This window comes from Gallinula chloropus (genome assembly GCF_964237585.1).
Source record: "Gallinula chloropus genome assembly, chromosome: 7".
Classification (NCBI taxonomy): Eukaryota; Metazoa; Chordata; class Aves; order Gruiformes; family Rallidae; genus Gallinula; species Gallinula chloropus.
In genome coordinates this window covers 27,187,411-27,202,232 of record NC_140092.1, presented here as the reverse complement: position 1 = coordinate 27,202,232, position 14,822 = coordinate 27,187,411, and the positions used below count along the sequence as shown (strand labels likewise).

Here is a 14,822-nt window from a genome sequence, read left to right as displayed (position 1 = left end):
AAGCCACTTGTAAATATTCCACATACTCTGCTCAGTGACACACACCAAGGATGAAAGTTGTGAAGGTATGTTCTCATCCCCCAAAGTGAGATCCTCCAGGATGAAGGAAAAACTCCCACTTGGGAAGGAAGCTACACTATGTGTAAAAAAAAAAAAAAAAAAAAAACAAACCAAAACAGATATATGAAGTGTCGTGGAGAACCCAAGCAACCGAGTATCTGACAATTCTGTTTCATGAGGAGGGAAATTACTGACAAAACAGTATCTAAAAACCAAGTACCAAAGGATTCCACAGACAGTGCACTTCTACATCTTAGAATCATAGAATGTGTTAGGTTGGAAGGGACCTTTAGAGGTCATCTAGTCCAATCCCCTGTAGTAAGCAGGGACATCTCACTAGATCAGGTCACTCAGAGCCTGACATTGAGTATCTTCAGAGATGGGGCCTCCACCACCTCTCTGGGCAACCTGTGCCAGTGATCTACCACCCTCATAGTGAAGAATTTTTTCCTGATCTCCAACCTAAATCTCCCCTTTCCTAGCTTAAAACTGTTATCCCTTGTCCTACTGCTACATGCCCTCATGAACAGGCCTTTCAGTTCTCCAGAGTTAATCCTCCTGACCGCTAGCCAAGTAGCTCACCGTGTCGGTATCAACTGCTTTGCAATGCAGGAGAATGAAGAAGCACTGGACTTTACACCCAAGACCAAGACCTTAGGGAACTGATGTCTTCATGTATGGCAGCCAAAGAAGGAAACTGCACCCAAGGACACCACAAATGAATCACACAGATTGTACAGATCAAGAGAGCTTAGTTTCTTTCAAAACTGGACTCTTCCACAAGCCTGGCAAAGACCATTAAGCTTCTGGACTACTAGCTACTTTGGGAGGATATGCTGAGATTTTTCCTCTGACAGAATAATCAACTTTGTGATACTAATATCTATTACCAGAAAAATAATTGAAATTTAAGTATCTTCTATCACAAGAGAGCAACCCGGTATCACGGTCCCTGGCTACTCCAGGATCTACCTTCCCCTCTCTCTAATTTTGACCACAGTCTCAATCCTGCAAAACTAAGTTATTCTGGGTGAAAATATACATTGCAGGGGGAAATAACAGGAGTCTTAGAAAAGGAAATAGTTTACAATGTAAAACTGCTTCACAGAAAATATCCTGAAGTAGCACTGCAGATAAAACTCAACAGATGTTTGCCAACTACTTCCCATCCAACAGCATCTTGAAGAGTAAGATAAGAATCTTCCATTTTATACCTCAGTGGTTGTTACAAAAGTGCACTAGGAATGTTCCTACTGCTGCCTACGTAACAATTAATAATGTGCTTGGTCATTTCATGTTTTCAAATGTTAAGTTTTACACAGTTTTATCAATAGCTCCACTTGGTATGAAGTTGTGGCTACAGAAGGTAAACCATCTGTGCAGTAAGATGACCTTGAAGACTCTCAGATCCTTCCACAGTCACCTCATCTCAACAGAAGAGGCAGCTTGCAGATATTCTTCTAATCTTCAAATTCTTCAAAAAAGCACAAGCCAAATATAAATGTATAAATAATAAGATACTCTGGCACGTTTGGAGGCAAAGGATTTTTCTGTGCATCTCAATACAGTGCCTTCATACTCAAACAGATATATTGAATCACAGACTCACTAGGAGTTGGAAGGGACCTTGAAAGACCATTTAGTCCAAATCCCCTGCAAGAGCAGAATCACCCAGACTAAATCACACAGGGACACATCCTAGTGGAGTTTCAATGTCTCCAGAGAAGGAGACTCCCCAACCTCTCTGGGCAACCTGTCCCAGGGCTCCCTCACCCTCACAGGGAAAAAGTTCCTCCTGACATTCCCATGGAACCTCCTCTGCTCCAGCTGCACCCGCTGCCCCTTGTCCTATCGCTGCCATCCCTGAGCAGAGCCTGGCTCCAGCCTCCTGACTCTTGCCCTACATATCTATCAATATTAATAAGGTCACCACTCCATCTCTTCTCCAAGGTGAAGAGGCCCAGCTCCCTCAGCCTCTCCTCATAAGGAAGGGGTTCCACTCCCTTCATCATCTTGGTGGCCCTCGTAACACTGCAGAGGCAGCTTGCAATACCAAGCAAACACCTATGGCATGACTCATGCCATGTCTTCCCAAATGTACCAATTTAGACTTCAGGAACCCTTTTTTTATATTTTTATTTGTTAATATATATATCATTTTAATTTGACTAACAAAGTTAAGCATTTTATCACAAAAGCAATCTATTTCTGAAGTGGTTTGGGTTTTTTTACTCCAATACACCTACATTCATCTTTAGGAAAAACAAAGATCCCGTTGGCAGATCTCACACAGTACAACAAGAAAAGGTTCCAACTCCTCATATCTTCTAAACAAAAGGAAATTAGACCATGCATTAAAATTGATAGAAAGTCATTTGGCACTTACAAAAACTACCCCCTGCACTATAACATACATATTTTTCACACCATGAATCTAAAGGATTATTGGGTCCTTTTAAAATGTATTTTCAGCTATTAGAACACAAAGTGATTAGATGGAAAACATTATCTGGATTAAAATATCATCATCTAACACCTGGGCCACAGAAAAAGTATTCAAACAGCATTTATTCTCTTCATAGCTAAACCAGGGCATTGTTTTGGTGCCTCTGTTGAGTTCAGCTGCCAGGGATTCATAGTGACATAAGCTCTTTAGATAACTTATACTCAATTCAATTAAAACATCACAGCGATCACTATAGTTATCCATCACATCAAACTGCACTTAAAAGTAAATTAGAAATCAGAGCAGATCACAGAGCATCAGTATAATGCGTTCCCTATGTAAGTAAAACACTGGAAAAAAAAGCCATCTTCTAAATCAACTGAAACCTCCAAGTAGCCCAAAGGCTTACAAAATTTCAGAGCATCCTGCACAAATCCATTTCTGAGAGTACATCAAAAGGAGCATGTCCAGCAGCTCTGCCCTGGGCAGGCCCCACCTGGAGTGTTGTGTCCAGTGCTGGGCTCCCCAAGACAAAAAAGCCGGGGATCTCCTGGAAAGAGTCCAGTGGAGGCTATGAAGGGGATGAAGGGCCTGGAGCATCTCCCCTGTGAGGAAAGGCTGAGGGAGCTGGGGCTGTTCAGCCTGGAGAGAAGCAGCCTGAGAGGGGATCTGATCAATGGGGATCAATAGCTGAAGGGTGGCACACAGGGGGACATGGGCAGCCTCTTCTCAGTGTCTGTGGGGACAGGACAAGGGGCCATGGCCTCAAGTTGGAGCCCAGGAAGTTCCGCCCCAATGTGGGGAAGAACTTCTTCCCGGTGAGGGTGAGGGAGCCCTGGGACAGGCTGCCCAGGGGGTGTGGAGTCTCCTCCGGAGAGATTCCAGCCCCGTCTGGACGCCGACCTGTGTGCCCTGTCCTAGGGACCCTGCTTTGGCAGGGGGTTGGACTCGATCTCTGGAGGTCCCTTCCAGACCCTACAATTCCATGATTCCATGTAATGACTCCGGATCACTGTCAAAAAGCTTTCTTCTGAGCACAGGCTACTCAGAAAAGCCTGAAGATCCTATTGCATTTTACACACATTAATGTACCAGGCTGGAGAAGGGGTGGGTGTATGAGGCAAATCTGCTGAAAAATCAGAATCTTAACTACCGTCCTATTGCTCTTCCTCAGGGGAAACACTCTACGTATTGTTTCTGTGTGTGCATGACCACATGGCAGTATTATTTAAATAATTAATATTCTTTCTCAAAGGATGAGGTATGATGCAGCTACGGTACTGCTCATGTGAAAGATTAATATTGGCTTCTTTCCTAGCAACAGGATCTGGTAGCAACGTGGTAGCAAAGTGGCTCAGAAGCATGCAAAAAAGATCCTGCTAAAGCAAAACCTTCCACAAACATTTCACCATTTAACCATTGTTTTGGTGAGCCAGACAAGAGAAAACAGAGCTGAAGGCCTGTAAGCTTGCCTACATTGGCAGTAACACCAACTTTCACCGTGCAATTCTTTCTGCTTTGACGTTACTACCCAGCCTCTGCTTTATTTTGACCCTGGGGGTCCTGGTAGATGACAGGGTGGCCATGAGCCAGCAGTGTGCCCTGGGGGCTGAGAGCGCCGATGGGATCCTGGGGGGCATCAAGTGGAGTGTGGCCAGCCGGTCAAAGGAGGGGATCCTCCCCTCTGCTTTGCCCTGGTCAGGCCCCAGCTGGAGTGTTGTGTCCAGTGCTTGGCTCCCTGGTATAAAAGAGAGAGGGATCTCCTGGAGAGAGTCCAGCGGAGGCTGCGAAGGGGATGAAGGGCCTGGAGCATCTCCCCTGCCAGGAAAGGCTGAGTGAGCTGGGGCTGTTCAGCCTGGAGAGAAGCAGCCTGAGAGGGGATCTGATCAATGGGGATCAATAGCTGAAGGGTGGGACACAGGGGGACATGGGCAGCCTCTTCTCAGTGTCTGTGGGGACAGGACAAGGGGCGATGGCCTCAAGTTGGAGTAGGGGAAATTCCGCCCCAATCTGGGGAAGAACTTCTTCCCGGTGAGGGTGAGGGAGCCCTGGGACAGGCTGCCCAGGGGGTGTGGAGTCTCCTTCTCTGGAGATAATCAAGACCCTTCTGGATACCCACCTGTGCTATATGAGCCAGGGAGTTGCTTTGGCAGGGTGGTTTGACCTGATGATCCCTGGAGGTCCCTTCCAACCCCTATGATTCTGTGATTTTGAAGATGCACACACACTGCCTCGGATCACGCTTTTCTCTCCAAATGCACAAGACACATTCAATTGTCATATTTCATCGGGCCCAACGAGCAGATGCTATCACTGTGCTTGAAAAAAATCTGGATTATCAGAGTTTATGCTTCCCTCTTCCATCTCCCCAGGAGAGATACACTTTATCAAGGTCCAATATAAATCTAATAGCTACAGCTATGTACCTCTATTGCAATACATCATATTAATATTTCTAGAAGATAAAATACTTAGAGATTAAATGTATTAAACCATTGGTCTTGGTTTTATATATGCCATGAGCTATCAGGAATGGGCTCTTAATCCCTTTGAAACAACAAAAGGAGGAACCCAGGAGGCTTTTATACCTTGAACCAGCAAGCAGGGTCTACATACGGGTAGCAGCACTGGAGGGGTCATAAAAGTTGCTGTAGTATTCATTAATATTTAATTCAAAACTTTTAAAAACAGGTTGGGTGGCATTCCACCAGTTGTAGAAAAATATCACAAGGGCCGAACAGTATTTGAGTCAGTCAGTGTAAGGTTATTTTACGGTCTGGAAAATTTAGATTCAGAAGGAAAGAGCTCTTAAGTCAAAGATGGACCTGACAAGAACCACCTAATTAGTTCTTTTACACATATTCCACTGACAATTCACTTGATTTATTACAGAAAGCAGCATTTTTCAAGTGCTGCAAATTCTCTGAGTTCAAAGGCATCGAAGGAAAATTATGGAAGCTACTTCACCTATTTTTGTTCCTCCTCACCTTGGAGCTACAACAATAGGACAAATGTTTCATGTTTGTGAGCAAGAGATAAATGTTTTTAATCCCTTCACAAGAAGGATACAGAATCCCAGAATCCCAGAATAATAGGGGTTGGATAGGGACCTTCAGAGATCGAGTCCAACCCCCTGGCAAAGCAGGGGCCCTAGGACGGGTCACACAGGTCGGCGTCCAGACGGGTCTTGAATATCTCCAGATAGGGAGACTTTTAATACTTTAGGGATACCTTTAATACTTTCATGGAAGGATCACACCTTTTCCTACCTAGTCTTGCATTTCAAGAATACATCTGACAAACAAAAGGAAAGACTGGAAGTTTATCCAATTGCTTTGCGGATAAACACCCGCCCCATTCCTACTTGCCCCCCATTTTGTGTTTTAGGCGTGGAGTGAGAGTCCTTGGAGATGAAAATGCTTTATTTGGGGGTGACATCACAGTTTCCCCACGCAGCAATAGAATATAAGCACCTTTACCACCCTGACATCACTCATTTAAGAGGGATAACAGACACGGGACTTCTCTCGTTCGGCTGGTTTAATTACCCCGACACAGGATGCCAGGCCAGACTAGATGGTGCTTCTAGGTTCACCGTGCTGCATGCATTTCTGATAGATGGGAAAAGAATAGATGACCTGGCAGAAGGCTCAGACAATAACATGTGATTTACAGGACATGAATGCAGCTACTCTAAGATTTATCTGACAGCCCTCTCCGATAGTGGACTGTTGAGTATCCGATGGAATGATTTCTAGTCTGGAAAGTCTGCTACTGAGTAGCCATACACATTATTTATTTATTAGATGTTTTGGGTTGAAACCATTTTTAAATGATGCACTTCACAATGCTCAGCCATAAATTTAGTTTTAAAACCCTGGAAGGGAGGTAGTGTTATTGGAATGTGTGTCAGGCTGAATTAGGATGAGCAACACAATGCTTTTATAAAGTGGCCTTGAACGCAACGTCAATTCTTTCAAAAATGATATTAATGTCAAATAAGCAGGAACACTTTGCAGTAATATTAAATGAAGGATTTCTTTATGTTTTGATAGATTTATATAAATGTAAGTATACACACAGAGACACGTCTTAAAATGTAGCGTGTCTATCAAAACACAAAACTGGGTTCCACTTGGAAAAAGACTTTTTGGCTGGACCTCAAAACAACCTGTTTCTCTTTTTACCTTGTGTTAAACATAAAACCATGTATCTACATATAAGCACAAAACTAAAACACAAAAGCAATGGTCTTTTTCATAAACACATGAACTTTAAACAAGAGAAGAAATCAGCCACTTTCAGTACCGTCACACAGTGGTACCTTGTTAATTTAATTTTTTTAAATAATTTCACCTGGGAAAGTGTTTTCAGTTTTCACAAAAAAATTACTTGTGAGATATTAACATTCAAATTTTTGCACTTCAAGAAAAAAAAAGATATGCCAGCAAAAAAAAACCCTAAATAAACATCAGAAAAATTTCAGACGCTTTAAGAAAAACAATCGAAGTGCTTACCTCACATACACAAGGTTCAAAACAAATTTTCAGAAAGTGCTTAGCATAAAACCCACCAGAGATATTAATCAGAGCAATCCTTCAATTTCATAAAATGATGGCTGACAAATTTGTGAAGTTTTAAATCACATTTGCAGATACTTACTTTGTAGCTGTGCCACATTATTTATGTGATTAAAAACTAGTTTTTGACCTGATCTTTTGATCTTTGGCACTTCATCCTCTCCATCTCCTCTTAAAAATTAATTAAAATTTTAGCAAAAGGATATCACTTCACTTCCCACCCTATCTTGGGCCAAAAGAAAAGAAAAAAAAAAAGGAAAGAAAAAAAGAGGAAAAAATAAAATCAATCAAGCTCAACCCCATCTCCTCCCAGTATCTGTAAAATGTCGACTTGAAATTCAATTTCATATCTCTCAAGCTTTCATGTAGCAAAAGACAGTTCACTTCTTAACAAAATAAATCACTTTTGTGATTGCCACGCTGACCTCTTTGAATTAGGAAAATTCAAAGTGAAAAATGTAATTATCACCCCAGAACAATCTGTATACATCTGGAGCTAATTTTAGATTCATTTCTCACATCATTTTTCATATTCTGCCAAAAAATTACAGCTGCTATGTAACTTTAAAAAGACTTTGAGGCCTTTGTACTTTCTTGGGTTTATTTCTACTATTTCACAAAGAAAAACCTCAGTCTCTGCAACCAGGGCTGCTAAGCAATCTCGATATCCTCAATTTGATTAGATTAGCATTAAGTGGCATTGTGACACGTATGACAAATAGATGCATTAGAGCACGTCATTTATTCCTTATCCTTTCCATTTCCCAACACCAAAACAAGTGACGTACAGTACAGATCACAACATGATTTCCAAAAAAGATTAGATTACACCACCAAAAAAAAAAAAAAAGAAGGAAAGGTCAACCACTAATTATCAATACAGGCAGCATTGATACTGAAAACTAATTTTTAAAACGGTAATTCCAAGTTGTCAGGCACATATTTAATACTCAGATTAGTTTTACTCTAACACACTAATGAATCAACAGTACAACTTGACCATGGATTTCTTGGTAGCCAGGATTCTTTTCTTATTTAAATCAGCAGCAAATTGGTATTCTACAAGTCACCATGTCCATTTCCAGTATTGCCATAGGTAAAATAGCTACTTCTAAACCCCAGAAGTTCCATAAAGGAATATTAAATATATTAAAATACATATAAAAAATATATATACATTAAATAGATAAAATATATGTAAAATATATAAAATGTATGTAATATATATTAAGTGTATATAAATATTATATAATAATATAATATTATAGATTATCATGCTATATGTTATATAATATTCATATCATGTCTCTATATTTATTTATATAATGAAATATATATATATATTCTTAAATCTATATATTAAAATAAAATATATGTCCCAAGAAAGATGGAAAATTAGATGAGTAAAGTTCTAGATACGTTCTCTAATAATAAGCTCACTAGAAAACATAACTACTCTTCACTAGTTCATTGTAAAATCTATTAGGTGTAATCTCCAGAAGTAATTGTTCTTATTGCACTTTATTGACAATGCAGACTATCGATTTTTCACACCTTCTATGATTCTTTCATTTGTATTCATGAAATGTCTATCAGCACACTCTAAATAAATTTGGCAATATAGGCACTAAAATGAATAAATCGATGTGAAGAAACATTAATTTTGCATTATCCTTATTCGTCAGGCAAGCAAAGCATAAGGGTTGTAAATGAAGGTCAAAGGTTTTGAAATGGGTCAGAACCCTTGACCTCCAGACCAATACTGTTCCCATTAAAAAAGGCTATTTTAAAGTTTTAAGTAGGGGAATTTACTACCAGAAAGGTATCATTTTTTAAGGCACCGAAAGAAAGGCTCAATAAAACCAGTCTGCCATTTAATTACAACTGAGAAATAAATACAAAAAGAAAATCAAATTAATACAGCATATAAATTTTATGAAAGTTCCTTAGGCTCTGGCTCTTTTAGAACCATGGGAACAGGCTATTCTCTGGCTCTTAAATATCTAAAATCCCTTTGCCTTTTCCAGTGTAAAATGCCCCAAACTGCTGACAACCAGGGTTGCTTTCTTAAATTTTTCTGCAGTTCTTAGTGCTTGTCAAATCAATTAAGAATGACAAGGTTTCAAAAGTATTTATCCCTCATTCCATAACCTCTACACAAAAGGAAAAATTCTATTCATCCCAGAGGATTCAACATGCCAAGATGCACAAATCAATCTGTTTCTGTAACCTTACTATTTTATTGATACTAGTTTGCCTTACAAAAATGACAGCATAGAATTACTTAGACCCACCACCACCAAGGTTATGTAAATGCTCAATAGTAAGGTAACATAAAACCCTTAGTATCTTCTCTTTACAACTGAACAGACATAATTAGTATGTTGTTTGGGGTTTTTTTTACTCAAAAGACCTACATTACATATAGCCTTAAACTTGAAACAAAATTTGAAGTAAAATTTTAACTCTGATTTCCGTTGTGCTCAAAGTTTCAGACCACCTTGTTACTTAAACCTCACCTGAGAGCAAAGAAGCATCACCAGCTCCACAACTGAACTGCTAGATTTCATGCACACAAGACCTACAAAAGGAAAATAGAGAAGTATATATAAATGCATACTTGTATTGTACTGGCTATAAGGCAAACTACTGTGAAGCACAATAGAACAGAAGCAGTTTTGACTATCAAAAGAAAGCTGAAATTCTCACCACTCCCAGTTCAATTTGGCACTTTATCAGCCCAAAATAAAAGTACATACTTTTATTATATATATAATGAGAGGGAGATCATAAATTCGATGCCTTGCATCTAAAGATGTGGCTAATAGTAATGCATTACCTCCATTATTCACAGTTTCATAAATGTTTGGACGTCAGAATGATCAGCAGCGTGGTTAACATATGTTATATTAATCCACTGTATCTACATTTTGCTATTTCTTGAGGGATTGGGTCATTATATATGCAGAGAAGGGAAATGGCTTTATGACCTTTGCTTTCTCCAGTGCGCGTTTTCCTTTCAGCCCCCAGCTATCAATCAAGTTTCCATTTTGTTTCATGGCAGCAGACATCCCAAACACTCTTATTAGTACTTTGACCCTTAACCCCACACTAAACCTTAGCAGAAGTGCAAGCAGTAACCTATTATATATTCTCAATTGTTTATAAACTAATTTGACTACCAGTATTCTTTGTATTCACATTTTGGGTTGGGTTTGTCTATATCTGGCTTTAGGCCAAAAAAACCCTGCTTTTGAGTGTTTATTTTTGTAGATTCCCAATAATTTTCCTGCTTTTTTTGGTCATCCAAGCTATGAAATACTCATTTCTCTGTGTATGTAATAGGTACTAAAGTCAAAATACTTTGAAACCAGATTGTCTTTCCTTTATCTTCAGACAAAAAAAACATGGAACTAAACAGGATATTTGCTTCCCTGGAAAATAAACCTTTGAGCAAAACCCTCTTTTCTGGTATTCTTATTAAATGAAGGAAATAAATTTGTTCACAAGCCAGCTTCCATTACACATTACGTAAATAATATATAATATATATATATACATGCCCACATGTGTTATCTGAAGTAGAATCTCACTTTTTTCAGTCTTACACAAGATAATTCATGTACTTCTTCCTGTTATTTCCTACTCCAAAATGTAGGTAAGTGGAATTCCTAAATTAAGTAAGTTTAATGAGAGTGAAGTTTAATGAAGTCTCCATTTTTCTATCAGCAGTCTCCAGTAAAACACTTAATGAGCTTGTGATGCTCTAATTGTGTTTCTGACAATGTTAGCCATATTTAAAAACAAACTTTAAAATTCAGTGTTCCAATAAACCTGAGTTTTTAAATTGAGGACATTAGTGTCTGCACTGCAGAACCAAGCCTTGAATTCAAACAGAGAGAAACCCATCAGCAGAAAGAAAACTCAATCATCTCAAGCTCAATCATTTAAAATCAACACCAGGAACAGCCACAATCGTCGTTGTTCACATGAATCTTCCTCTTGGAATTTCTCAATACTGACAAAGTATTCCTCTGTCCTTTATGACTGCCTTCCAATTAGAAACCAAAGAGACAGAAGGAGATTCACATGCAAGAGATACACCATAACATGCTTTCTGACAGAGCTCCTAAAAAGCCATCTCTTCCAGTATCACAGTAAAAATTCAGGGCCTTTGTACTTTGCTTTCTACACAACACTCTTTCCTTTGAAGCGTTGACCCAAAACACATTTCATACACCAACTTCTATAGGACAGTTCCCTGGAAGAGTTGGAAAACCAAGGAAGAGACAACAACAGCTGGACACAAATAGGAAAATCTGAGATGAGATGGAGGCAAAGAGGTAGCAGAGATGGCAAAGATGAGGAGGCAAAGACAATGACCTCAGAGAACTGAAGACCGAAGGAACAGGAGGCTGTGAAATCCAGGGGACAACACTGTGTGGGAAGGTAGGAAGAAAGCTTCTAAGGCAGAGACAGAAAAAAAAACCCAAACAAAACCCCACAGAAGCATTGGATTTCCAAGGTAAAACAAAGCACAATTTTTAAAAATACATACTTTTTTAATGGAAACTTACTTGTACCTTCTATCAGCAACTCCTGCCCATGGCTGCCCAAAAGAGTCCGAGAAAGAAAGGGAGCAAAATCCACAAAAATCTCTCTCAGAAGTGGGGCAGCTTTTTCCAAAGCATGCTCAAGCCTGTCTGTAATACTAGTAGAGAGATACACGTGATTAATAAAAGGAGGAAGTGGCTGAACTTCTGTACAAAGGAGCATAGTTTTTTTTGCAACATTTAAGTGATATACATGTAGAAGGAAGAATCAACAACCCAACACATGTATTTTCCTAAACCTTCATTTGGTATGGAACATCAGCAAAACAACATTCTTAAGTAATGTGGAATCTGAGTATCAACTTAAATATCAAAAATGTGAGCCACAGGGCACCTGTTCAGATGTTCAGTTGGAGAAGTTACCTCATATTTGAAGCAGAATCCTCGGGCACTGAAGACACTGTAGGGACAGATGGCAATTTTGAATTAGATGATCCCCTTCCTAAAAGGGAAAGTAATAAGTAAATGAGTTCTGTAAGAAAACACAGCAGAAGTTAGACAACTGGTCCAGAAACTGAAGCTTTTGAGCTCATCCTCTGAGAAACTGTGGTCTTCAACTATGCCCAGAGAGGTTGGGGAGTCTCCTTCTCTGGAGACATTCAAACCCCCCTGGATGTGTTCCTGTGGGATATAGTCTGGCTGATCCTGCTCTGGCAGGGGGTTGGACTGGATGATCTATCAAGGTCCCTTCCAACTCCTAACAGTCTGTGATTCTGAGAGAGAGGACTTGCACCTCTTTGTACCCCAACCTTTTTTCTGCTGTAAGGCTCCCATTCATATTTGCCAGGTACAGCACAGCAAGTGCTTTGAATTGTGCTCTAGCCCAAGCTGAAAGGAATTCAAGGAAGACTTCCAGTTTGCTTTGTGAAGAAGGTCAGATGAAATTCCAGTGATCCCTTCTGGCCATGATTATTTCTGAACCAGTTTAAGAGCATTTATAACCTTTAGCAGTGAACACCATGTCTTACATCCCTAATACTCCTCTAATGTACTAATATAACTAATTTTATAGAATCATAGGGGTTGAAAGGGACCTGGAGAGATCATCAGGTCCAGCCACCCTGCCAAATTTTAATTTATACTAAAATAAAGCCAAATGGTAATATTTGAAAGCATCTCTTTTGGTTACTGCAAGAGGTTGCCCAATTTCGATTAACTTTCACAGAAAACCCTTATTCTTTTGTCTAGAATTACAACACATTAGTGTCAAAACAAAATGAGTGGGCATTTTCAACAGCCTGGCTTAAATTTCTGCAACTCCAGGACTCTGACAAAGACAGCTACAATAAAAATTCTCCATTGCACTGCCACCATCATTAGCATGATGGCAGTGGTATAACCTCATCTATGACATCAATTATTCAAAGGTTGATAGGAAAGACTGGGTCATTTATGTATCCTATGCTTCCCCAAAAAAAAGCAATTGTGTTATGTCAAATTGACACTACATGGCTCTCATCAGCAGGGCAGGAGTCTGTAAATACTAAATTCTGCTGTATATAAAGAGAAATACAACCTCCATACTGCAGTATGGATTGGTATTAGCAATGATGAAGAGGGGGGTAAGCAAGACAGGCAGAGGTTTCACAGATATTTGCTGCCAGGGTAGGAACGGTGACTCACAAATCTTGCATTGCATTCCAAACCAGAGAGAGGAATGAATCTTAGCAGACAGATTACTGTGCATTTCCCAAGAGCACGAGTGCTTCTAGTCCATCTGCAATCCTATCTCTATCCAACCTTAGACCCTGTCCTATTCTCTTCCCTCTCACCTTGCCAGATTCAGATTCCTACGCTACTGGAAAGGGGTGGGGGGGGGGGGGTGGGGGGAGGGGGGAGAAAAACAGAGTGGGGAAAAATAAAAAAAGCATGAAAGAAAAGAAGAGTTCAATCATTTCAGTTCTCACATCTACCTTAGCAAAGAGATATGACCCTTCTCAGAACTAGGGCTACAGAAAAAAACGCCTGATTGTCCCACCTACACTGGAGTGGGATGAGTTAAATGCAACCTGTCTGGAAATAAGCTGCTAAGATCTTGAAAGTGTCTCCCAAAAACGTGTCAGCTGTGAAGTCTTTCTACTTGACTGAACTGGAAAAAAAAGACAGCAAAGGCATATCCCTGAAATACTAACTTTATTTCTCATGACAAAGTTCAAATTTCTTCTCTGGAACACTGGCACACAGCGTTTCCCCCAGACATGTTGGGGGTTTGTGGGGGTTTTTTTGGTTGTATGATGCTGCTAGTTTTTCCCCCTACCCAGGGAAGGTGTTTTCCTCTAATCTTGCTTCACAGATACTAATAAACAAAATTAATGCATCAAAATGGTGAAAAGCTTGAGTCTTATTTTTCTTTCTTCATAGACAGGAGGAATCAACACAAAGCTTTTATTTTGACTTTTGCATGGGCTGATGGGGTCAGGAAGGAATTTTGAGCAGGCTATATAAAAAGATGGGCATGAAAGGAGGGAACAAAGCTTTAGCTGAAAGCAAGGTGGAATCTGAATCTTCTCGGCGCTGTTTCCTAAATAATTTATCTAATAAAGGCAAATCAAAGACATATTTGGTAAATATTTTTTATAATTTCATGGATGTAATTCCATTTCTTTAGATCTAGTTTTCCACAGCCAAATGACCACAAAGTATTTTGGGTATTCCCAAAGGAAAAGCAGTCAAATGATGCACCAAAAATTAGAATTTTCCCATGGAAAAAGCCAAACTGAAGCTCAAAAAGGCAACAAGCCTCATGATTCAGCATTTGCAAAGGCCCTACTCGTCTGTGAGATGCTTAATAGCCAGTCAGTCTTCCTCCCTCTTCCCTTTCCTCATTATGATCTTTCTATTTAGATAATTTCACTACAATTTCTCCTAAGAAGCTATCATCCCTAGACTCAAACAAGTCCCTCTAACTTGAAAATAATCTCAATTCTGCATGGCTGGTATTGGAGTTAATCCCATAGATGGTCCCTAAGGGGAAATCGGGAGGCTGCTATAGGTGGTCCAAGAGAATACAAATATGAAATGGTACCCAAAGCCTTCAAAACCTCTTAAGTCCTCTTAAGGGGACTTAATTAAGAGGACCTTAAGTCCTCTCAACACGCAAACTGCACATGTAGGATATCTTGT

General features: G+C 39.7%; 1 protein-coding gene across 3 annotated transcripts in view; it reads right to left on the bottom strand.

The window, feature by feature from the left end:
* The window catches only part of LRBA (LPS responsive beige-like anchor protein), a gene marked incomplete at its 5' end in the record, with an annotated part of 423,662 nt that overhangs the window by 294,055 nt on the left and 114,785 nt on the right, over positions 1-14,822 (bottom strand). For all 3 annotated transcript variants that reach the window (XM_084266649.1, XM_084266650.1, XM_084266651.1), the window contains 3 exons: positions 9,606-9,667; positions 11,664-11,797; positions 12,063-12,141. In XM_084266649.1, the coding sequence (XP_084122775.1) occupies positions 9,606-9,667; positions 11,664-11,797; positions 12,063-12,141 (275 nt within the window). The remainder of the gene's footprint in view (positions 1-9,605; positions 9,668-11,663; positions 11,798-12,062; positions 12,142-14,822) is intronic.